Raw genomic sequence first — 25,014 nt, 5'->3', positions numbered from 1 at the left:
AGGCGGAGCAATTGCCGCCAACGTTTGCAAGACTAGGCCCACCTGCAGCAACCAACACACCTCCGCCCCTCCTTGGCAGCGTTCATAGTACTATCCATAGGAACTATCCATAGTACGAGCTGCTAATTGTGAATGCGGGCCTAATATATTCCAACCTTCCAGTTCTACAACGCTTGGTCTGTCGGGCACAGTTATGGCAGACCTCGGAGAGCCTGCAGCCGCAAGCGCTATAGCTAGCTGGTACTTCATTTACATAAATAGAGTTCCAAGACGCGCATTTGTGATAGGAACTTGCATGCCAACCTGAAATGCATCAGGCACTTTCAGTCAATTCCCATATTTCATGATGCACATGAACTAAATGTTGCAGCCATTATTGTTTCTGTTTAATCGGCCATGAAACATCTCGGTAGTCTTACGTCTTTCAGCTATACAAAAGGAGGAGGCAAACTTGCCATTTCCTTTTTTTCTTGTTTTTCTTATTTTCCTTTTCTCTTTTTGCTCGCCTATTATATTTCCTTCATGCAGCCCACAGGTCTTCCATGGAGGCGAGTGTTTCGTAATAAACACATTTGTTCCGCTCTAGGGCGGACTAGTGCGCAAATTGTTGTGTTTTTACACAATGGTACAAATGTTTTCATTCTCCTTTCAGGGGATATTTCCAGCACTTTTCCTAATTTGTGATGCGCTTAAGTGAGCATATATATCCCGCGTAACTTCGGCAATTACGAGATTATCCAGGCATAAATACTTAAAACGCGAAATGCAAATTTTTTCGCGGAATGCTCTTTCACAAGCGCGAAGCTTCTCCATGCTGCGTCCGCCGAAACGGTCTTCTATTGAAATGATGCAGAGACTGCTGGGCCGAGCATTCACTCCCCTGGCGCTGAGCATGGGCGTTCCGTGGGAAGACTGCGCCGCCGTGGGTGAGGTGATCGGCGTCAAGGTTGTGGCGAACGAGTTCATCGCTTACCATTCGCTGCTTGCAAAGTCGTTGGACGTACGTACTTCGCTTACGCAATTTCGTACAAGAAATACTGGACGAACATTTGGCTCCATTATCGGCGCACCATTAGCAGATGCGCATGATCCTAATACGAATGATGAGCGTTACACGAAGTTGTCTCAACTTCTACCGCTTTTTTTTTCGAACAACCTGGTAGTTTCTTATTATAGCCTTATGTTTCATCGCTAATTCGTTACGGTAATTGTGACGAAGGTGAATACCAACAACTGCATCGTCAACGCTTCATGCAAGAATGACGCTGAAGTTAGGATACAGAGGCGCCGCCCTAAGTGTATGTTCTAGCTGTCTATTCATTGTAAATAAAGCTCCTTTAATTGGTGGAGGTTTGGGGTCAACTACAAAGCTTCCATCCTCGAAATCCGCACGTGTATCGCTACGACCCACAATGCCTGAGGACGCAACCACGCCCCCGCCTCTCCCCATCCGTCAAATGCTCCCAGATGCCTCGCCAGCGAGACGTGGCACAAACGACAGTGATGTTGAGGACTGGCTCTTGTGATGCGAGAGCAAGCGTCCACAAACGATGGCACGACGCCATTAAACTTAACAATGTCATCTTGATTCTCTCGGAGATTGCTAACCTTTGGTTTAAAAACAACATGGCTGATTTTATAACCTGGTCCGCATTCAAGGCGCATTCATAAAACCGTTACGGTGCCTTACCGAGCGGCAGTCACGCACCGAGCAGTGTTAGCGCAAGCGCGCATAGCACCCGGACGAGTCAATCACAAGTTGTATTGAGGACGTTCTCGACCTCTCAGAGGTGTCAGAGCTTCCAGAGTCGAATCTGATACAATTAAACACATGATGAAATGCGTCGACGTGAATGTGGTACAAATGTTGCCTGAAAAAAAAAAGAAAGAACACTAGCGGCGTCACGGAGATGCTGAAACTGTGTGAGAGTTACGGCGAGGTTCAGAAACAGGGGACCTTGACTCGTCGTCTTATTGCGGACGATAATAATAAATAGGCAGGCCCGGCTGTCATCTCCGACCATTCGTGGCTGCAGTCCCAGCTGAAGTAACAGCTCAAAGAAAACATACTATTAAGGAAACACCGTGCAAGCTACAATGATAAGACCTACGGTGTTCAGCCGCAACCTCCGACGACCGAACACCGTAGGTCTTATCATTCTAGCTTGCACTGTGTTTTCTAAATCATTTTTTTTTTCGGGTAAGCAGCTTGGCTAACGTTAGCTCGGATACTCGGTATACGAGGAAGCAGCTCGGCAGTCCTCACTGATGCATTCCACTCGAAAGCACAACCCCAGCCACGAACACCTTCTTACCTGCCACCCACTATTCGCAAGGCGATTGAAGATGTGATTGTCCTGTGCCTGTATCCCGTTAGCCGCATCCTGTAGTCCGCCCCTCTCACGTGCACCGACATCGTCGCAAGACTTCGAATGCACCCCATTTTCACACTCCGCCAACCAATGCAATAATCACCACTCCTCCACACGCCATTTGAGCTGGTCCCATGGTTGCAAACTCTTAGCGTACTGCGGACGACAAACCATTTTGTTTTGCCACTACTGATGCCGCTACATTCTGCTAGTCGTATCATATGCCTCTCTACCAACGATTTGATATGACGATCAGCAGCTGCTCCGCTGCATTTCAGCATTCGTCACCGAGCCCTTCTTATCGTCCTGCCTCTTTCAATCATCGCTCGTCAATGCCATGTCGCCCCTCTCTTCCCCCAAGGCACCATCGTCCTATGCCTTCCTACACCAACCCTATACCACATTACGTGGGAGTGCACGCTACACAACATAGAACACCATGACACGAACACCACGAGGGAGCAATGGGAGGCACTGCTGTCTAGCTCGGCCCTCGACGACCAGCTCAAGCTGATCCAGAGAGCATAGAAGATGGCAAGAGCCAGCGGAGCCCTGGACTAGGGGCCCCGACCATAAGCGATGCTCCATTGGGGCAAGACAAAACTATCTTTGGATTAAAGTTTATCTATCCATCCATCTATCTATCTATCTATCTATCTATCTATCTATCTATCTATCTATCTATCTATCTATCTATCTATCTATCTATCTATCTATCTATCTATCTATCTATCCTACACAAGAGGAAATCTGAAAGGAGCAGTTTGAGGCAACAACTGCGTGACCGTCACAACGCCCGAGTCATCTTTTCTCCGTCGAAGGTCGCTGCGAATTCTGTGGATTGGGCCTCAACTCTTGCACGTGTATACACTGGAGCCACTGTTTCTCATATGAATGAAATAAATTGCCGCTCTACCCGGAAAGCGACGTCACCAGTTTGGGGTTTGCAGGACAGCATGTTCAGCCGTTAACAGCCTGCACGCCCCGGTAATTCAGGATGTCTTATATTTCATTAGCTTTAGTGTACGGAATTCTTGGGTTGGGTTTCTTCTCGCGGCATAACGCTGTCACCAACTGCGCGCAGCTAGAAGTCGAGCACGCCCTCTTCTGCAACGTGTTTTCTGACGATTCTCCCTAAGCTATCCATCGATTGGTCGTAGCGGAAGAACTGACATTCCTCCACACGCCGCTGTTATTTTACTTTTGTCTTGAGGCACTCTCTCTCTGGAGCCTCAGTTTTCTTCGTCCCTTCCCAGACATTTCTCGCCAGGAACACTGTAGTTCTGCTCTTTGCGACCCTGGACCTCTTGGCTGGCTGCAGCACCATTTTGGTATGCTAGCTGCTGTCCTCCCCGCTTACATTGATTCGGGGCCAATGTCGCGGCCGTGTCCAAGTCACTGAATCTCTCAACATCCCTTTACTTGACTTACGATCAGGGTATTGGCAAGGATCTGTTACCGACGCTTATCGGCCCGAAACTGCGTTCGTTGCCCTTGATAAACTGAGAGTTCTACTTAAAGCGTTTTGGGCTTTCTAATGCACCCTCAGCGTTTAAGCGAAACATTGCTTTTACGTGGCTTGAATTGGAAAACGTGTCTCTGTTCTTTTGAAGATATCATCGTCTGTGCTCCATTTTTGTAACGCATCTTGGCGGCCTCAGGCCTACCTTGACGTGCCTAACCAATGCCAGACTCAAAATGAACTTTGCCACTTTGCCGTCCGGCAGTTGACCATCGTCGGCCACGTTGTGTTTAAGCATAGAACCTGACTTCGCGGTATCGCGTGCTGTTTCTTACTTTCCAAGACAGACAGCTCGAAAAGAACTTCGCTGTTCTCCTGGCTTATTTTCGTACTGTTGACGTTTAATTCGGAGCTTCGCACCTGATGTGTGCCCTCGACACAGCTTCTGAACTGTTCCGGCGACCTGCCGTGATGGCCTCGAGCCTGCGACCAGGCGTACATGGCTTAACGACGCATTGTCGCCTCACCTCCGTTCCTCCAGCGCTTTGATTAAGCAGCTGCTACAGAGGTGCACATAGACGCCAGCAGTATCGGTTTTGGCACCGTCCTAGCAAAAAGAAAACTGGCTATCCTGAATAGGTTGTTGCGTATGCCAGCGTACAGTTTTCAAAACGAAAAAGTCAACTACAGTGTAATTGACAATACTGCTTAGCCATCGTCTGGGCACTTAGCAAGTTCCGCTCTTACTTGTATGGCCACCCTTTCGACGACGTCACAGATTATCGCATCCTTTGTTGGCTGTCGACTTTAAAAAGCCCATTAGGCCGCCATCCTCAATGGGCCCATTGGCTTCAAGAGTTGTAATCTGAGGCTGTCTAAGATCATTCTCTGCTGCGTTTATTGGACTCGATGAGAACATAAATCTACGTCCAACCATATTTCTTACCTCCTTCACCTATAAGGAACACAGCATCGAGGGTGATTGCAATCCAAAGAACAATGAAGCCTTGTGTTCTCTGCGCAAGAAATGCAATAGCTGAATTCGGAAAGCCTGCAAGTCCAAAAACGGAGTCGCAGTTTCGACCGAAAGGCGAAACATCGACTGCAATAAAAAATTAGTGGACAGCTATACAAAGTAAGGATAGTAGTTTTATTGACCCTTTAAGCTTGTAAACATAGGCACACTAACTAAATTAACAAACATAGCGCAACATGGCAGTAACAAGAATGCCACCCAGACAACCACGGGTTTCCCCCTTACTTTCTGCTCTGTGGCTGTCACCCATCTCATAATATGGACGCCATACGACCCACCACCCCGATGCTTCATAGTGTGCCCGTTTCTAATACAGCGCACCAGGCTAAAGAGTGTCAAATAAAGTTAGCGTGTCCTTTCCCAACCACCTGTTTTCTCTCCAGTCAATCTATTCTGGTTGACAGTTCCAAACAACTAAGATTTCCTCTCTTTGAAATGTTTACTCGTTTTGATGTGCGTTATCAATTTGTCAAGCGCACTTCATCGGCGAATTATGTGCTCGAACCGTTGACGCCTCCTTCTGGCCTATACGTCGTCGGGGCAGCGGCATTGTTCACATAGATTGCCTCAAGCCTTACCATGAGCCGCTTGTTGTCACAACTGCTTGAGTCACCAAGATGGCTTTAATTTTTTTCTTTCGTGGGTTACGTGGGTGATTGTAATAGAAATACGAACGCCAACAGCAGCAGCATCGTCAACGCTTCACGCAATACTGACGCTGATGTCAGGATAAGGTGCGCTGCCCTATTTCAGCTTCTCTCTTCAGCTTCAGCCCCTTTTAACAATGATTAGCTTTGTTTAGCTTTGAATTCGTTATCACACATTTTCCGACGATTACAAATATAAATGAATGTGTAAAGTTGCAAAGTAATTGCCCATGCAGAGTGTATTTCTGCAATGAAAAATGCGTGGTGCAAGAGGTTAGCCGGGAACACAATCAACAGCTCTAAAGAAACGTCCGGTTAGTGCGCATCGCAGCTGGACCTCAGTGGCCGGCAAACAAGCAAAAACGCTCCTTATTAACAAATCATTGCTCAATAGCAAACAAATTGATGTATTATCTATTGTTTCCATGTGGTTGTGCAACTGCAGTGTGACATTTCCTTCAGTGAATCTAATATGTAATTGCCTTTTTCGTGTCATCCAAACACGCATGGCCTCGCGCCGAGCATTCTTGGAGGTCATGCTTGCATATCGTAATCTACATGTGAGGCTCAGTGTTGATGTTTATGGTGTTCGCACTGTAACTAAGTAACCGTTACTGAAGCAACGCGAATTACGTTGACAAACAAATGTCATTGTCTTCTGTTGCAGCCTGGAGATGTGGCAGATGAAAGGTAATATGGCCAGTAAAACGAGGTAAAAATGTGCCAGTGAAGCATTTCAGCCAGTAGTTTCAGCCACTGGGTGTGACTTCCCCTACATTGATACAGTGCAAAATACCCGTGCTACTCAATCAGGGGATATAAATTCATAGTGTTTTTTTTTCTTTTCGAGCATTTAGCCTCCACATACGCTTGCGAAGCCCTGTAGCAAAATAACTGTTCTGTAGATGCAAACCTAGCAATCGAACACCCATGTTTTCTTTCATAATAATTTTGTAATATGCTGGCCACCTACGTTATTATAGTCTTCACTGTGCTGGGTACACAATGCTGTGAAGTTTCTAGGATTTGTCGACTGTCCTTCCCACTCAGCAATATACAAGGGAATAAAGAGCACGCCGAGCCTTTTTATCCCTAAAATGAAATCAGAACGCTTGTGGCGTTTACTTTTTTTTTTTTTACCTCTGCGGAAAAAGTTTCTGTCTAAGTTGGTATTTCTTCAATGGTGATAACGATTCTCATTTCGTGGTGCTTTAATCTTCACGCGGTAACATGTTGGGCTCCGTAATGACGAATATGTAAACCGTAAGGAAATAAGATGGAAACAGAACCAAACTATAGAAATGTTTCAAAGCACTAGTATTAAAATAGATCGCAAATCTTTGCAATGCTTGTAAACTAGTTCGAGAATTGCACTACCACTAGTCGAAAGCATCGTCCCTTGAAATTGCTCAAGAATGTCGACCAGGTATCGTGGACTCAGGCCATTTCGATTACGACGCCCAGTAGGCTTCTAGCAAACACTGAGCTTCGTTCATCCACGAAAATATGTCAGTCAAAGCAGCATCGATCTCTTTTGAAGCCATTCTTGCTTGGGATGTGCAGATTGGAATCTCACATGTAATGTACCCAGTTCACATCGTCTCGTGTAACACATTGTCCACATAGCTCTTCAGCCGCTTGTGTCTTTTGATTGAAAGCGTCTTTTTCTACCCCACCCTCATACGGTGAAGGCGGTGTGCTTTAGGTTGAGCTCATCCCGCAGCTCTGCCTGCAATGTGCCGGCTTTTTGAGACGAACGACGAATGACCGGCGTGCTGCTTAAGCCACTCGAACTTGATTGACGCTGGTCTTGTGCAGGCCCGCTCGGTAATGCTGGCTACGTACGCGCTGTCGGGCTTCGGTAACCTCTGCTCGGTGGGCGTAATGCTAGGTAGCCTGGCTGCCCTGTGCCCCACAAGACTGGCCGAAGCCTCGAGCATCGCCTTCCGTGCGCTGTGGGCTGGTTGCTCGGCAAGCATCCTCAGCGCCTGCGTCGCCGGTGAGTTCAGCTTGACAGCGACGGGCGAGTACTGAAGGAAGGAACGCCAGCCATGCACTACTCCAACGCGGCAACGTTGTTGTCAGTGATTGTCATTGAGGCATCCCTGTATCGTGTACGGCCCATAACGTAACCAAGCTACCATGCCGGTAATGTATTGGGAAATCACTGACGCGGCCGCTGCAACTGATGCTTAACAAACGTTTTTCTGTAACGCGCGCAGTTGTTGAGAGTTGTTGATTTGTCATTTGGAGAAGAAATCGTCGCCGCGCGCCGAACGCTGTATGTGCGAGTGAAAGGGCGCGAGGGGCGCGTCTTTCACGGGGAGCGAACGCACGGCGGAGAACAAACGCGCGTTCTGCGCCGTGCTCGCTTAAAAGGGCTGCAGAAGTAGGCGTCTCTTTTCTCCTTTACAATCACCATATATGTAGAGCAAACGCACCTTCTTCCGACGCGCGAGAAGCCGTGGGGGAGGGGGAGGGAAGGGAGGCGACGTTTAGCTGCGGCACCAAGTGCCTATTTATATCACAGGCTCCGGCAACAGTCACCAACGCCGCACGCATTTTGAGCGAACGCGGGCCAAACGCCGATGGCGTCGACAACAGTTCTGCGTGTTGCCGATGCTGCTGCATGTCCAAGCTTATACAGCTGATAAAGCTAATATCATTACTCCGTATAGCTCTCTACAAGTTTGCTATCGCAATTGATGCTTCGCCTTTCAGGTGAAACTGCGACCACTTTTTTTTTTACTTAACGGTTACGTACTCTTTACGCTAATTACCTGCAGGAGTATTTTATATGATGGGCAGTCAAAATGCGGTTGGCGCTTTTGCGGTGACCAGCCTTTAGTTTCACCAAGTTCACTGGCTCCAAGGCAGGCAGGCGTCCACACGCGTTCGTTGATAATCGGACGCGCAGCGAGAGCACAGCACGGAACCGCTGTCAACATCCACATGGGAAATCGCCGTGTATCGCGCGTCTCTGTCAGCCAGCAAAAGCCGCGACGATCTGAGCTGGTGGCTCACTTCGCGGCTGCTCCATACCCTCGTCCCAAAAGGAGCATGCTTTAAAGTGGTATTCACGAGACGTGACGGATTGCCGTTTCAGCATGACGTAGATCAGCGCTGACGAACCATGCCGCGCACGAAAATGACGCATACGCGCTGCTATAGCGCCGCAATTCGTTGCAGCTCCACCGCATCACGGTTTTATGCGGACTGAATCACCGATCCGTCTCGTCGTGCGAATTCGGCTTAAATTGCTGAAATACTTGTCAAGGTACCCGTGTCGAAGTCCTGAAATGCAATGTAACTACAAGGTGGTCGCCGCGGCCACGAGAACCGAAACTACGATCTCTCGCTCAACAGCAAAATGTCAGACACCGGGCCACCGTTGATTATTGTCTGTCTAGTGACGTACGTAAGGACACATAAAGCCGGTTATCGCAACTGATTCTGCAGTACTGCTCGCCCATGGCTGCCCCGCAAGCGTACGTAGTTCCGGATTTTAGGAAGAAAAAAAATTCACCGACGATTACGAGACTCCCTAATGCGACTTTCGAGTGCCGCTGTTTAGGTGTTTTTAATTCGGGATAGATTATGTGTGCAAAGAATTTGATTCTGAAGGACAGGGTCATCTCAGCGGCGGCGCTGAGCCTTTGCTCAGGCAGCTCGTTTAGCAGCAGCGGCAGACGAAGCATTTCCGCCGGTTTCATCGCTCATTGTTCAGAAAGAAAGCGCGAACACTGGAACGCGTGGCTCTCGCGGAGCGCATTCTCCAGGGGCGGCGGCGGAGGCGACACAGCGCATGCGCAGTGGGTCCGAAGCCTAAGCCAGCGTTGTGTTTCCATATATGGTATCGGTAGACGCGCTCGTAGCATTAGAGTGAAGCAGCATGCTGGTTCGCCGCCGTGGTGCACGTCTCGTGCGGCACTACGCTTTCCTCCTCATGCTTCCACTGCACCCTCTTCCTCCGCTTTTCCTCTTCGCGCTGTCTTCGCTATCGCTGTCTTTCATCCCCCGCTGTGCTCTGCGTTCCTTCTTTCATCCTTCGCTGCGCTCGTTCGCTCGGTTACGCCGAGGTACACCGATGGTCAACACAGGAACGGGTGCCTAAGAGCTGCGCCCTAAAAAGTCTTAAGCACAGTGAGCCTTGTACATAATACATTTCGTCAAAACAGCCTGCTCGTATTTTCGTATCGTAAGAAATGCTGTCGCCTCTTTAATTTATGCGACCTTCAATAGTTGGGATAATCGCATATCTGTAGCGATTTCTAAACATTGTTCTTTCCATAAAAAATCCCAATAAAAAAGCGTCTTGAATGCCGTTCAGTTCAATATTTAAAACATGCCTATAATTCATGAGGTCTACATGCTCCCTAAATTATCTTGAGTATGGATACAAATAATTAAACATAGTAATACGGAACGTCAAGGGGCTGGGCTAATTTACGTGGCGCACGGTTTATGTTCTCAAGCAGAACATTTTCCAAGGTAAATGTTCTGCTGGGATCGATGTCATTGATTCATTCCACTTAACACTGGCGTTCACCTCTGTCAAAAACGTGAGCTGCCGCCTCCGTCAAGCTGCTCAGTAAAGAAGCATTTATGCGTGTGCTGACTCCTTGTTATCATAAAAAAAATTTTGCGTTTAACTTATTTCCTTCTCTCGGCAGCCGTGCTAAGAATGATAAAACACCAATTTACGGCGATCGCAGTGAATGCTTAGGGGTAGTGATGCGACCACGACTGGCTCAGATGGGCTTCACAGCTGGATGCAGGAGACGACGATCAAGGTGGGCTTCGGGATGACGAAAAACCGGGGAAATTTGGCATTCTTTCTGTCTCCCTCTATTCCTTCCGGTAATTTTAACCTTGCACCACACATCATTCCTAAGCTAAGCACCAACTAGCGCAACATAGTACCCTGCTAAAAATTAAATTCACACATTATTTCAATGGTAAGACTTCATCGGTGCTTCCAGACATTCCGCTCTAACAGTTGGACCTTCGCGGTTTTGAATAGGGCCCCTTGCGTACCATGGACAATCACCAGGTCGGTCCAAAGACAGCGTCATCAAGATGTGGCGGAAAGGTCCGGCAGAAAGAAAGGTCATAAAGGTGTGGCGGAGTGGTTCGATAGGAAGGTCTTCAAGGCTGAGCGCGGACTTTTGATGGTCCCCGACGTCGAGCTCCGGCGTCTCTATACTGCTCGACTGGGTTGCTCCCTTCTGCTCGGGCCATCTCAGGGGTGCAGCTGGGTTGATGGAGCATGTCATAACGGCGCGTCTGAGGAAGGGACACAGAAGGAATGCATCGTCCTCACACGTGCCGTTATAACATGTTCCATCAAGCCAGCAGCCAACTAGACCATCTCAGTCTCTTGAGTGCAGTTAAGGTTGAGCACAATCGATGGCTGCCTCCTTTATATATATATATATATATATATATATATATATATATATATATATACGAGGTGGTATCCTAAAGTCCCTGGATTGGGTGTACAGAGTGATTTCTTGGAGTATTTGTTGCTTTCCGCGAAGCTGTCGATGACCTTCTGCGCTTCTTCTTTTGTTGATTGATGTCCACGGTGTCACAAGCTTCAAGTTCATTTTATTGCGATAGCAATTATATGGACACTTCAACCGGATTTCTGCCGTCGGCGTCGCCGTGAGGTTCCGTGTAGATAAAATCTTCGCCGCGCGCCGTATGCCCGAGCGGAAGCGTGCGGGGACGCACGCTATCACGGAGAGCGAACGCACTCGATCTCCCACGCGCCAGCAAGGAAGCGGGAAGCCAGCGCCGGAGGGAGCGGGGGGGGGGGGGGGGGCACTTCTACTCTGCCAACAACCGCGCTCGTCGCTCGCCCGCACCGTATCTTATCTCCATATGGCTCTGACCTTTGTATGCGCTGTGCATTCGCCGCTCAGTTTCCGTTGAAGCGATAGACCGCACGTACCTTCGCCCGCTGCGGCGTATGCGCTTGCTGCCAGCGTTTTGACAGTCGTTGTCAGCAGTCATTCAGTGTGATCTATTCATGTTTGTTTATGCGCGCTCACACCACGCTTGTTAATTCAGTTAGTAATAGTCGGGCCACATTTTCCAACGCACGCTACACATGCAATGCTGCCCGGATCGGCAGTGCAGCGCTACAGGTGTGTCCCTTCGCACGCGCTGCCCACGGGAAGCGCTTCTCATCAACACCACCGTTTCACACGCGCCTTCTCTTGGTCATCGAGTCTCTTTTCATGTCGGTCTACTTACGCCGCAGCACACCTGCTTACTTAATCAGCTCATGTTTACTACAATTCATATTGCTACCAAAGCCGCTCACCTTACTTCGTATGACATTGCTGTGTTGCTATCGCATTCATTGCTTCGCCCTTAGGGCGAAACTGTGACATTTTTGGAAACAAGGTAACATCACAGGGGACCAGGTCGGGGGAGTTCTATGCTGAAAAAAAAATTAGTTGTCTTCAGGGAGGTGTGACGGGGCGCGTTGTCATGATGCAACAGCCAATTTTGTTGCGCCAAAGTTCAGGTAGTTTGGGCAGAGGTCATTTCGCAGGCGTGGCAGAACGTCACAATAGAAATCTAAATGAGCAGTCTCCCCATTGGGAACAAATTCCTTGCGGACTACCCCTTTCGCATCAAAGAAAACAATGATCGGCATTTTGGTAGCATTCAACACATGTCTCGCTTTTTTTTTTTTTTTTTGGTCTCGGTGTACTCGGGCTCTTGCATTGGGAAGATTGCTGCTTTGATTCGGGGTTGTATCCGTAAACCCACTATTCATCAGCAGTGATGACTCTGGTGATGAAGGTTGTGTCTGCACGTGCTGTTGCACGAAGCTTCACGCACACACCAACACGCCGGTGCTTCTTGTCTGCAGTCGAGCCTCGGGGAACGAACTTCCTGGCGACGCGGTGCGGATAAGCCCCGCGTCTCTGAACCAGGCCTTCAGTGAGAATTGCCTGTCACTGCGCGGAACCAATTCCTACCATTTCACATGAATTCATGAAACATTCGGCGACGATCCCCTCGAACCATTTCTGCAATTTTCGCACCATGCTCTGGCGTTGTGCTGGTTCCTGGCCGTCCCGAAGTCTCACCGTCTTCTACTGACGTTTTACCGCCCTAAAAGCGAGGATGCCACTCAAAACACTGACTGCGTCTCATAGCAGCATCACCGTACGCATGATCAAGCACTTTCACAGTTTCCGCGGTGGATTTACCCAACTCCACCCAAAATATCATGCGAACCCGCTGCTCGTGTTTTTCGTTCATTTTTCAAAACGCGGATGGTTTCTGACACATTGTCACTTTACCGCGCACTGCCGGTGAATGAACTCTCCCTATCCAACCGCCACTTGTTACATAAAACGCGTGTGATATGCATGCAGCTACATCTATGTAACGGCACAAGTGCGTACTTTTGTTATATATGCCCCATTGCGCGAAAATCCATCGCAGTCGGTGTGACCGAAATGGAACGATGGCTCAAAGTGCAAAAATACGTCAAAATGCTCTGATTGTTGGCAACTACATCATGCAGGTTCCTGTAAACGAAGTATAACAATGACTTTGAAAAGGACATTTGGTACATTTTGGTCTGGGCGGGAATCGAACCCGGACCTCCGGGGTGCGACACGAGCCCGCTTCCCCGACACCACGCTGGCTACACGGTTCTGATGGACTAAAGGTGGAACTAGGGCGTCGTAATTGCACACGTCACGTCACAGCCATCTGGCTAACTAAAGGTGTGGCCTAGTGCGTGCTTCATTGGACACGTGACGGCGCAGCCAATGCGAAGTAGGTGGCGTCACGTCATGAGTGTATAAAATGAGCAGGTTCATGATGTTCCGAGGTCTAAAAACGGTATAATGCTTTCGCATTCCTACACGTAAGCAGTCTTGAATGTCTCTGCCGAATGTTTTCCCACATAATGACACCAGTCCGGGAACTTTCGGATAACACCTCGTACATACGCATATATGCATATATATAAATGCATACTCTGTGCATGCGCACGTGTGTGTGTGTGTGTGTGTGTGTGTGTGTGTGTGTGTGTGTGTGTGTGTGTGTGTGTGTGTGTGTGTGTGTGTGTGTGTGTGTGTGTGTGTGTGTGTGTGTGTGTGTGTGTGTGTGTGTGTGTGTGTGTGTGTGTGTGTGTGTGTGTGTGTGTGTGTGTGAGAGAGAGAGAGAGAGAGATTGCGCGTGGGTATTTACGCGCTTGTGCGCCCTTTTAAATAAACGCTCAGGTAAAAGTCAGCGCTTGTTCCTGCAACGAGCGTCGTGGGAGGCGGCGGCGTAACCGAGCGAACGAGCACAGCGAAACATGAAAGCGAACATGAAGCGCAGCGGAGAATGAAAGACGCGAGGAGGAAAGCGGAGAGTAGGGTGCAGCGCAACCAGGAAGCGGAAAGCGGAGGAGGGTATGGAGAAAGGGCGAGGAGGAAACTGGAGTGCCGGAGGCGACCAGGCATGCGGCCAGCGCGCAAACAAAGCGCTGGCGTGGTCTTCGGACCCACTGCGCATGCGCTACTTCGCCTGCGGCGCCGCCGCCGCTAGAGAATGCGCTCCGCGCGAGCCACGCTGTCCCGTCTTCGCGCTTTATTTCTGAACAATGCGCGACGCAACCGGTGGAAATGCTGCGTCTACCGCTGCCGCTAAACGATCTGCCCGAGCAGAGGCTCAGCGCCGCCGCCGAGAGCACCCTGTCGTTCGGAATCCAATTATTTGCCGTAATATATCGCAAATTCAAAACACCTAAACAGCTGCGCTCGAAATTTGTATTAGGGACTGTCGTAATCGTCGGTGAATTTTATTTATCTGTTCTTTTTCATCATCTTCTTTTTCCCCCTTCTCCGAGTGTAGGATCGGCAATCGGGCACCGCTTCGTTAATCTCCCTGCCTTTCCTTCTTCGTTTCTCTCTCTTTTCGCTGCCATTGCCGTCGTTATCGTTCCGTCGTCGTCGTGCGTGGGATTCGCATGTCGAGAGCGACAGGTTTTCGTTGAGCGACGCGTTTCCGTATAAAAATGTGGCCAACTTGGTCGGGTGCTTTCTATATTTACAAATGATCGCTAAACAAAAACAGCGTCCCGCAAAAAAAAAAATACAACAATGAAATCTTTGTTTAAACCGATTCCCACAGCGCGCGGGTACCACACAAATTTATGGTCCTATGACTCGTCGTCGAATAACCGTGTGACTCGAAGCACCCTGATCGGCTCTGGCCAGGTGGTGGGTCTGAATTCTAGACCTAAATTAGGTGTCGGAGGTGTGTGATGATAGCGCACCCACAAAGCCGTGGCCAGCATTCGAATCCACTACCCGGTGGGATGACGGTGTGCGTCTTCGGCCCTCATGTCTCGTTAAGAACCATTTGTCAATAAAATTATATTGGGACGTTCAACGTCCGGAAACTCCAGAGTGTGATGGTGAGGGACGCCGTAGAGGGAAGGCTTCAAATTATTTTTGATCACCTTGTTTGCTCCACTCAAAGCACGGCACGCGAGGATTCTTGAGTCTAAGCACGAGATCGCGAGATCGAATCCCGGCCACGGCGGCCGCATTTCGATGGGAGCGAAACGCTAAAACACCCGTCTACTTAGATTTAGGTGCACGTTAAAGAACCCCAGGTAGTCCAAATATTCCGGAGTCCCCTACTACGGCGTGCCTCATAATCAGATCGTGGTTTTGGCACGTAAAAACCCCATAATTTAATTTAACATTGAGCCTGCTACATAGAAGAGTTGATCTTCCGCTTTAAGGTTCGTTAAATATTAAGCAGTCGTGCGTAAATGGAGAAATCAAGGAACGACTGCGCGGTTCCGTGTTTTGATAGCGGTTCCGACTTCTGCGCTTTGCGATTACGCCAGCGCAGAAAGGGGCAGTTATCCCTTTTGTCTATGCCTCCTCCCTGTTTTCAGACGCCGTACGCAAAAGGCGCGTCACATAAGGGAGGAGCTTTGCGCCGGTCGTCACTGTCTTGCGTGCGTAATCATGCGAACGGCAATTAAACTTCGCAGTTCGATATCTCAAAGCACGCGTACGCTAGAAAAATTCTGACAAGTGGAACTCTGTAGAAACACGACTGCCTCTAACTTTTCAATAAAAACGTGCCTGCTTCTTGCAGACACTCAAAAGTTAATTATTCAATTTTCCTAAATTGCACTGCTAACCACGATAATTATCATCTCCCTTTGTGTCCCCGTCACCACATAACCCTACTTTACAGGTGGTCTTCACGTACGTCTCAGCGCATAATTAAAAAAAACTATCAACTTAACTTTGATCACCCTGTATATATATGAAGATTCTATGTGCGCGGAGTAGAAGCTTTAGTAAAGAGGCTTCAGTAATCATGTATGCTCACCGATAAAGTATTGCATTGAGCGAACATCTGTTCTCTGTAATTAAACCAACTTACTAAATAATGCTCTTACATATACTGTCGGCTCACGGACATCGCTAAAGCAAACATGCCACTTTTAATATCGCATTATATTCAACAGCTTCTTTGAATTGTTTCATTTTCTTTTATTTACGAATATGCTGTCGTTGAGTATTTGCCCACTTCTTGGCCGATCCTCCAGAACGAATATGTGCCACGTGCAGTGAAACAAGAGGTATAGAATCGTTTTAGTTCGGCACCTGTCATATCTTTCTCTGCATACACCTGTCATCACTAATCTTCGACATGTATCGAAAAGTATCATGCGTTGCCTTTGTCCTCGTTACATTACTTCGTCGATGTCTGACACTGCGCATCTGCTTGATCTGGTGTTTGCCTTCCGGCATAGCTTGTGAATCGCCTAGTGTATACATAAACGTTAACATTGCGTGGCGCTATACTTTGTATAGAATCAAAGAAAAAGATTGTACACATCGCTTTTAGTTGTGGAGCTTTTAATAATTTGCTTCACTGAAACTTATCTTCCCCTAAGTACAAAATCTGCGTTCTATCTGAAAAATATTTATTTTTCTCTTTCTTTCACAATAGGAAGCCTGACCGATACCTAATGCAAGGAAACGGATCACTTTTCTTGGAGCTTTTTTTGGGAAAGGTAATAAAATCTGAGTTTTTTTATAGTTCGTGTAATCAACCGTCAAGACCAAAGTTGCCAACATCCGAATTTCTCACCAGTGCCTTGTTTTACGTTTAATGTGCACAGTATACACCCCACATGCCTTTCTTCATGATAGCCCCCTGTGTAATTCACTAGAAATTAAAGCTTCCTCACTGTCATCAAATTTGCTCTGAAACCAATTGAATGGAGATTACGCAAGGGCATGGGGGAGGGATTACCTGCTCCTATAAAGGTACCCCCCCCCCCCTTCGTCCAGGCCCATTCCCCGAAAAATGGAACCTACAATGACACGTTGACCGGCTGACACACGGCGCTGCCTAAAATTCCTCCACCGACGTTCAGTATCACATTATTTTTGTTTTCAAATATACACCGTCGCCGCCAAACACCCTCGCTTGTTACCTCGCCCACCCACCTTGCCCTCTCTCCCCTTTAAAAGAACCCTACTTATATAAACTGTGCCGAGGAGAGCATATGTTGCCTTGAAAAATAGAAGTCCACTTGTCGAAACGTTGGCTCCTGCTTTCACCTTGTTCTCGTTTTCCTCATAATGCCGAAATCGCCAAATTTAGCAGCAGTGAATCGATCTCTGCCCAGCAGAAATCCTAAGACTAGGGCCACTCCCATCGTAGGAATCTCGTGAACATGGTAGGAAGTATATTGGTGTTCCCACTAAGCTTTTTTTTAGGGGCGAAGCTCCTTAGGGTGTGGGTCTGTCCCTCCTCTGTAGTAGTAGTAGTAGTCCTCGTAGTAGGTAGCCACGTCTACTTTTATGAGAAAAAAAATTCCGAAAGTGGTGTCCGTAGCGCGGAATCGAACCAGGGACCCCTCACTTCCGAACGCGCGGCGCTAACCACTACGCCACGAAGCGCACATGGACACAGGCACCACGATGACAATAAATACCCAACATTAACGAAAGACTGCGCGTTTCTAACGCGTTTGTGCTAGCGCGTTACGGTCCATGTAAGAAGCTGGTGTAAGACGCTGTTTCCGCTTCCGCCTTACCCCCGTATTCATAAACGCTCCTCGACTTGAACTTGACTTGCCACCGCCTTCAACGCGTCTCGAACGCGCTGCCCAAGGCGGTGGCAAGTCAAGTTCAAGTTGAGGTTGAAGGCGGTGGCAAGTCAAGTTCAAGTCGAGGAGCGTTTATGAATACGGGGGTTATACTCTCTCAGCAGTCATGTGATGGTGTCGGCAAACGCGGTGCACGTTCCGGCATGTGTAAACGGCTGCGTAAGACGCTGTGGCCTCTCCCCCTTACTAGAGAGTACTGCACGTTTCTAACGCGTTTGTGCTAGCGTCCCCTTAAGCGGGAGATGGTGCAATTATAATGAAGGGCGCTGGTATAAAATAGGAATGACGTCACATATGGCGCGTGTCATTGGTTGAAGTCAATCGTTCGATTTAGTGCGGCGAGACTGGGCGAATTACACGGAAGATTCACGGTTTACCGATGATTCCCTCCGGAGCTTCGCCCACTCATCATCATTCACCCCGTGGATATGCGGTGTTTTTTTTATTTTTCTTTAGATCTTACTTAAGTATCAGTCTTTAAATATTACTACGACGCGAACGCATTTTTAATATGAATTGGGGACGAGTATTGGAAATATCTATAATCAGGATTTCTGCTTAGAAATTAATTATGAGTTCAACAGTTCTCGGTCTTGATTTCTCAGTTTCAACAAGTGAATATTAAAAAAAGTTGTCGCAGTTTCACCTGAAAGGCGAAGCATCAATTGCGATAGCAAACTTGTAGAGACCTATACGGAGTAATGATATTAACTTTATCAGCTGTATAAACTTGGACATGCAGCAGCATCGGCAACACGCAGAACTGTTGTCGCCGCCATCGGCGTTTTGCCCGCGTTCGCTCAAAATGCGTGCGGCGTTGGTGACTGTTGCCGGAGCCTCTGATATAAATAGGCACTTGGTGCCGCAGCTAAACGTCGCCTCCCTTCCCTCTCCCTCCCCCACGGCCTCTCGCGCGTCGGAAGAAGGCGCGTTTGCTCTACATATATGGTGATTGTAAAGGAGAAGAGAGACACCTACTTCTGCAGCCCTTAAGCGAGCACGGCGCAGAACGCGCGTTTGTTCTCCGCCGTGCGTTCACTCCCCGTGAAAGACGCGCCCCTCGCGCCCTTTCACTCGCACATACAGCGTTCGGCGCGCGGCGACGATTTCATCTCCAAATGACGTCATACGGAACCTCACCGCGACGGCGACGGCAACGGCGACGGCGACGCCGACGGCAGAAATCTGCTTTTGAGTGTCCATATAATTGCTATCGCAATAAAAAAAAACTTTATCAGTGAATATTTCTTAAAACCTACATATAAATCCTGATTTGTCGTTAAAACACGAAATATATACCACTTCATGCAATCCACCTGAACAAGCGAATCGTTCCTTTAAAGTTCATAAAAAAAAGAATGTCCGAAACAGAACGCCCCCAGAAAATTACTATACAGCTAGTACTAATCACAGCGAAATAGAAACTGACGTATACATGTACACGGGCACTTGTTCGTCATGACTTAACGTGATCGCTGCATTGAGGTGTCATTGGCTTCGGTTGTACAGACGGCTTCCAAAGCCAAAATATTTCGCATCTTGTCCTCTCAAGGACTGATTGTTTCCCGCAAGAAACAGGTTCGGCTGACCACGTTGCGACGTACGCAGAACGTGGCGGTCAATTCTATTTTATTGGGAGACAACGTCTGTGCTTTCGCTTGGCCCAACACCATTACCCCTGCAGTTACAAAAAAGTTCCCTAGTTTTTAAATCCATTACAGAAATGCCAAAGAGGGCAGCTGTGTGGTGTTTCGATTGGGTGCCGGCAGCCAAACTATGCGGAGTACAACGTCTGATCCCTCTACCACGCCAACGGAGCGCTTCCGGTAGATGGGGCCACTGTACGTTCTTGCGCCCACACTGATAGCCGTCTTTCTTCTACCGTAATTTTTCCCCTTGTAAAATCGCCATACAATCTTTTGAGCGAATAAATTTGAAATACCTTGGCTTCTTCAAGATGGCGTATTCAGACGTCCATTATGTAACAAAAATTTCGCACGGGGCCTAAAGAGGTTCTTTTGAAGAGATAGCTTCCGCTCGTCGCCAGCTAAGTACGCATTAAAAAAGAAATGCTTTAATTGCCCCATTCGAAGGTACAATTTTAATAGAGTTTGTGGCATCTAAAAGTAGTCAAGGTCCATTGACTCTTGGAAGTGCATCAATTATATAGGGCCTCGATTTTTTTTATTTCTGAACCTTACAAAGATTGCAAACGTTCAAGCAACTGAATTACCCAGTTTTCGAGTCCATAGTACTGCGGTAAAACACACGTTGAACTATCTATAGTTTTGGTAGTGCGAAGTTCGGCTTCAGCAGGCTTTTTCTTGCTCCAATATACCGAGAGGCCTCGGCATCGCTGAAAACCAAGTCGAGACTATGTAAAAGGCAGTTTTTTTTCTTGTTCTTTTCTTTTGGGAACTACTGCGACTTTTTAACTAAAACTGTAGTCTAGCTTGACTTATAATTTTTACGGGAAACTACACACTTATAGACAAACGTATAGCGTGGTACCTTTTCGGTAGTCCAGCAGCCCCAACTTTGAGGGGATGACTGCTTCGATAAAATGAAGTTGCTGCTTAGAGACATAAAGCAAATGTGAGTTGTACCTCAATGTTTCGTTCTCTTCTTTTCAGATTTTCTATCGATACATTGTGGGAAGAAGACGAGTGAACCTGCTTTTACATCCTGGAGCATTATCATCCAAAGCGTTCTTTTTTTTCTTACTTGCGAAGTTTGTGCACAGCGTCCTTACCATAAAAGAATTAGTCACGGCTTGGTTTCTTGCGTTTTCATTACTAAATATACGGAGTAAGGATAGTAGTTTTATCAGCTGTATCAACTTGGACATGCAGCAGCACCAGCAACGCGCAGAACTGCTGTAGTAAGTGGTTCATGTGGAAAGGGAAATGTTGACGCTATCTTCTGCAGCCCTTGAGGGAGCACGGCTCAGCGCCAACGGGAAGGGGTAAGTGGGGGAGAAAGGAGGATAGGGTGGAGAATAGGGTGGAGTCGCCATCGACGCCGTCGGCATTTTGCCCGCGTTCGCACTGAACGCGCGCGGCGTTTTTATATACATACGCATTTGGTGCCACAGCTAAACGTCGCCTCCCCTCTCTCTCTCCCTCCCGTCCCCCCACAGCCTTTTGCGCGACGGAAAAAGTCGCGTTTGCTCTCTATATATGAAAAGGAGGAAAGAGATACTTAATTCTGCAGCCCTTCAGGGAGCACGGCGCAGAACGCGCGTTTGCTCTTCGACGTGCGTTCGCTCCGCACCTCCCTGCCCGCCTGAGTGAGGTTGAAGGCGTCCAACACGCGTTGTATGCTGACGACATCACTCTGTGGGGGCTACTCAGGGCAACCTAGGACACATTGAAGAAAGCCTGCAAACAGCGGCCCACATGGTAGAATCCTATGCGCGCCACTGTGGTCTTCAATGTACACCGACCAAATCAGAATTTGTCCATATTAGGGCATCTCCTAAAGACACCACGAACATAACTATCTCTTTGCCGAGTGGACCTATCCCCGAGGCAAGAGAGATAAGAATACTTGGCCTTTTCATCCACAATCAACTGAAAGTGGATACAACATTACACAAATTACGCAAGATTGGAGATCAGGTGGGCCGGATGGTCCGCAGGGTATCCAATAAACGAGGAGGGCTCAGAAGCAAGGATTCTGTGCGGCTAGCACATGCTTTTGTCACCAGTAGAATCCTCTACTCGGTACCCTACCTCTATTTGCGCAAACACGAGGAGGAGAAAATAGAGGTCATCATACGCAAAATGATCAAACGAGCTCTTGACCTCCCGGTTTCCACATCCAACGGGCGCCTCCTCGCCTTAGGAGTGGTAAACACCTACAGGGAGCTCAAGGAGGCTCATCTTACAAACCAATACACAAGATTAGCACAAACACGATCCGGGCGAAACCTTTTGGCCCAACTACACATCCAACACGACGTACACATACAGGAGCGGGTAAGGATACCTGAACTATGGCGACGCGCCACCATAGTTCACCCACTTCCCACGAAAATGGACAAAGAGGACCATAACGGACGCCGACAAGCTAGGGCACAAGCCTTAGAAAGATACTATAGCCAGAAACACGGAGTCTATTACGTGGACATCGCCGGTCCAAATCCACGGGGGTGGTATACGGCAGCAGTGGTCCACGAACAAAGGCAGATAGACGGACTCTCTTTTAGAGCACCGGGAACAACACAGGCGGAGGAGGTAGCCATTGCATTAGCAGCATCCGACTCTCAATCTAAACATATCATAACCGACTCGCGAAGCGCATGCCGAAATTATGAGGCAGGCTGGGTCACCCCCCTTGCTGAGAAAATACTGCGAACCTGTATGAGGGACACAGATCCCTCCCCTAAACATATCGTATGGACACCAGGTCACCAGGGCGTAAGGGGGAATGAGGCTGCTGATGCAGCTGCCCGAGCACTCATTTCCCGGGTACCTCCTAACAACCCCAATGACCTAGAGGAAGAACTATTGCTTCGATTTAAGGAGATTTCAGAATATTATAAGGATAAACATCGCATGTACCCAGCGCCCGCCAAGGGCCTGGGGAAGGCCAACGAACGCATTCTTTATCGGCTTTTCACAAACACGATGCTCTGCCCAGCAATCCTCAAACATTTTGACCCAATGGTCACCGGCACGTGCCACTACTGTGGGGAGGTGGCAGACACCTTCCACATGGTCTGGGCCTGCCAAAGTAATCCAGCCCTTACCCCCAACCCCAACCCTACCCGAGAGGACTGGGAGGCAGCCCTGCTTGGTTGCTCAGACCTCCAGGCCCAAAAGGCCTTGGTCCAGAGAGCCAGGCTGGCGGCTTCGACTAATGGGGTCCCGGACTAAGGATCCCACCCAGTATGCAGGGCCCCACAGGGGGGCCCACACCTCTCTTTACACACAATAAATGCTTTTTACCACCACCTACCACCACCCTCTGAGAGCGCGCGTCCCTCGCGCCCTTTCACTCGCACATACAGCGTCCGGAGCGCGGCGACGATTTCATCGCCGTTGACGTCATACGGAACCTCACGGCGATGACGACAGCGACGCCGACGGCAGAAATCCGCTTTGGAGTGTCCATATAATTGCTATCACAATAAAAGTATTTCACATTACCACCCTTTACTACAAAAAAAATCACCTTGATTTCTCGCTGTTTTATAGGTGCGGACATTGCCGTATTTAACTATGTATAACAGAAATCGAATTCAGTTGCAATAATACTTAGACAGTCCTTTATGTTTCAATATTGTTCTTCACGTAGACTTTAGGAGCAACGAACATCAAAGGTCTCGTTGAACATACTTTCTTTCATGCTCTTTTTTTCCCCTATGTCTCCATCGTGTATTGCGTATCAGCTCCTCACTCGAACACGTCACCCACGTTTCACCCAATGGTTAAGGTGTGGAACAGACGCGTGCACATAGCAGAGCTTCAGAACCCCCTGTGTTCGCCAAGTGGCAGATGCAGAATGTTCTTGAAGTCAAAAGTATTTTGAACTACGTACGACTTTCTTTTGCTCAACTGGCGAATGAATGCCACATTTAAACATCTCATTTAAGGAAAATGTAGAGTACGAAACGTGTTAGCATAATTCTGACAGCTCTCATCAGGCATGGATCGAGAACAGCGTCAGATGAGGAACCTCCCCGCGCCCCTTCGTAAATTCCTGCTATAAATCACTTGGGGACTTTAGGCAAGGCTGCTCGCTCCTCCTCCGCCTGCCGTGACCGCTCCACCCCCGTAACCCATGGCCTCCGATAATGCGAAATCTCCGAAGCCATGCGTAACCTGGAGTAGTTCGACTCGTCTCCGCAGCACCGTCCGTGGCGCCAGTGATACGGCTTGAAGTTAACCGAAGATCCCTAGGGCGGTTGGCTTTGGGGGACAGGCAATGAGGCAGTGCAAGGTGACATGGGTTGGGCCTCTTTTGAAGTCGGAGAAGTGCAGAGCAAAATTAGTTTTTAAGAAAGATTCAGGAACATGAATCAAAATAAATGGGCGTTCAAAAGTGCACAAGTATCTCTACCTGAAAAGCGCGGACACAGAATGGAGGAAGAGGTCAAGGAAGTTGGCAACCAAGTACATGGTAATTGAAAATGTAAATAGACAACCAGGAGTCATCAAAAAGGAAGTGAGAGAAACAGAGACAGCGAATTGAATGGAAAGAACAGAAACAAAAAGGACAATAGAGATTTACAAGAATGAGAAGAAAAAGATTACAATGGGAAATATGTACGATAACGCAAGGGCAATACTTTGCTATTTGAGGCTTGAGTTGGTTGCCTAAGCATAAAAGCACACATCGGAGCAAATATTCGCAACAAGATGACGCATGTGTATGCTGGAGAAACAATCCGGAGACCACTCAGCACACCCTGATGTAATGCGAATGGACTTGCCCTGTTACGTACACCCTCCAGAAGAGCTTGGATTTAATGTGGACGGAAGCATCAACCGGTCAGCAGTCGAGATAAGCAAGAGACGTTTAGAGTAATGGTGGAAAAAAAAGCAGGGAAGTGATGGATACGACCGGAATCGTTACAGGCATTGGTAGCGATGCAAACAAGAGAAGTTTTGAAGAAGAAAAAAATGTTATACAGATGTATACAACGTTTTAACAAACTGCGTGGTGGGACAGGACACGGGGAAAGAAGTGAGACAGACGAGCGCAGACTAACTGATTTATTGCAAGCACGTAATCCACCTTAAATAGTGTCCAGCCTAGGTGACGTGTCACCATCAACGTTAACAGAGTAGCAAGAAAAACCTTTAAAAACCAGTCTACACGTGGAAAACCACGTGTGTCAGGGTAGCACGTGGAACAAAGGTACGTATACTCCACGTCAGATAGATTAATCGACGGGTGGCTAATGCATCCCTCTCCCTTTATCGTGATGTGGAAAGCCTCTATCATCTTGCAGTCGATGAATCTGTTTTCCCTGGAAACAACTGCCGCGTCCTCGAAAATAGGCCTACAACCGCACTCTCGGCAGTGCGCCGGCAAATGTAAACCCGGGCTGTTGGAAAGCGATCGCTCATGCTCCCTTAATCTCACGTTGATACATCTGCCGCTCCCCCCGATATATGTTTTACCACACGTTAAGGGCACCTGATAAACTACGCCTATCTTACACGGCATCAAGAAGTTCTACGAAGTGTCAAAACATGTATTACGGATTTCAACGACGACGCAAAGTTCGTCAGTGGAAGCAATTTATCAGTGGGAACGTTCCTGGAACTTTTGAAACTTTATTTGGATTCCACTGCAGTAGGTGTCGAAGA

General features: G+C 48.1%; 1 protein-coding gene across 1 annotated transcript in view; it reads left to right on the top strand.

Moving 5' to 3' along the window:
- Positions 1 to 20,422, top strand: part of LOC119455505 (sodium/nucleoside cotransporter 2-like) — a 79,110-nt gene extending 58,688 nt beyond the window's left edge. The window contains exons 9-12 of the mRNA XM_037716915.2: positions 854 to 1,000; positions 7,336 to 7,516; positions 16,525 to 16,588; positions 20,326 to 20,422. Of these exons, the coding sequence (XP_037572843.2) occupies positions 854 to 1,000; positions 7,336 to 7,516; positions 16,525 to 16,544 (348 nt within the window). The 3' untranslated portion in view covers positions 16,545 to 16,588; positions 20,326 to 20,422. The remainder of the gene's footprint in view (positions 1 to 853; positions 1,001 to 7,335; positions 7,517 to 16,524; positions 16,589 to 20,325) is intronic.
- The last annotated feature ends 4,592 nt before the right edge of the window (positions 20,423 to 25,014 follow it).

Source organism: Dermacentor silvarum, chromosome 6 (assembly GCF_013339745.2).
Source record: "Dermacentor silvarum isolate Dsil-2018 chromosome 6, BIME_Dsil_1.4, whole genome shotgun sequence".
NCBI lineage: Eukaryota > Metazoa > Arthropoda > Arachnida > Ixodida > Ixodidae > Dermacentor > Dermacentor silvarum.
This window is presented reverse-complemented; position numbering and strand designations above follow the sequence as displayed.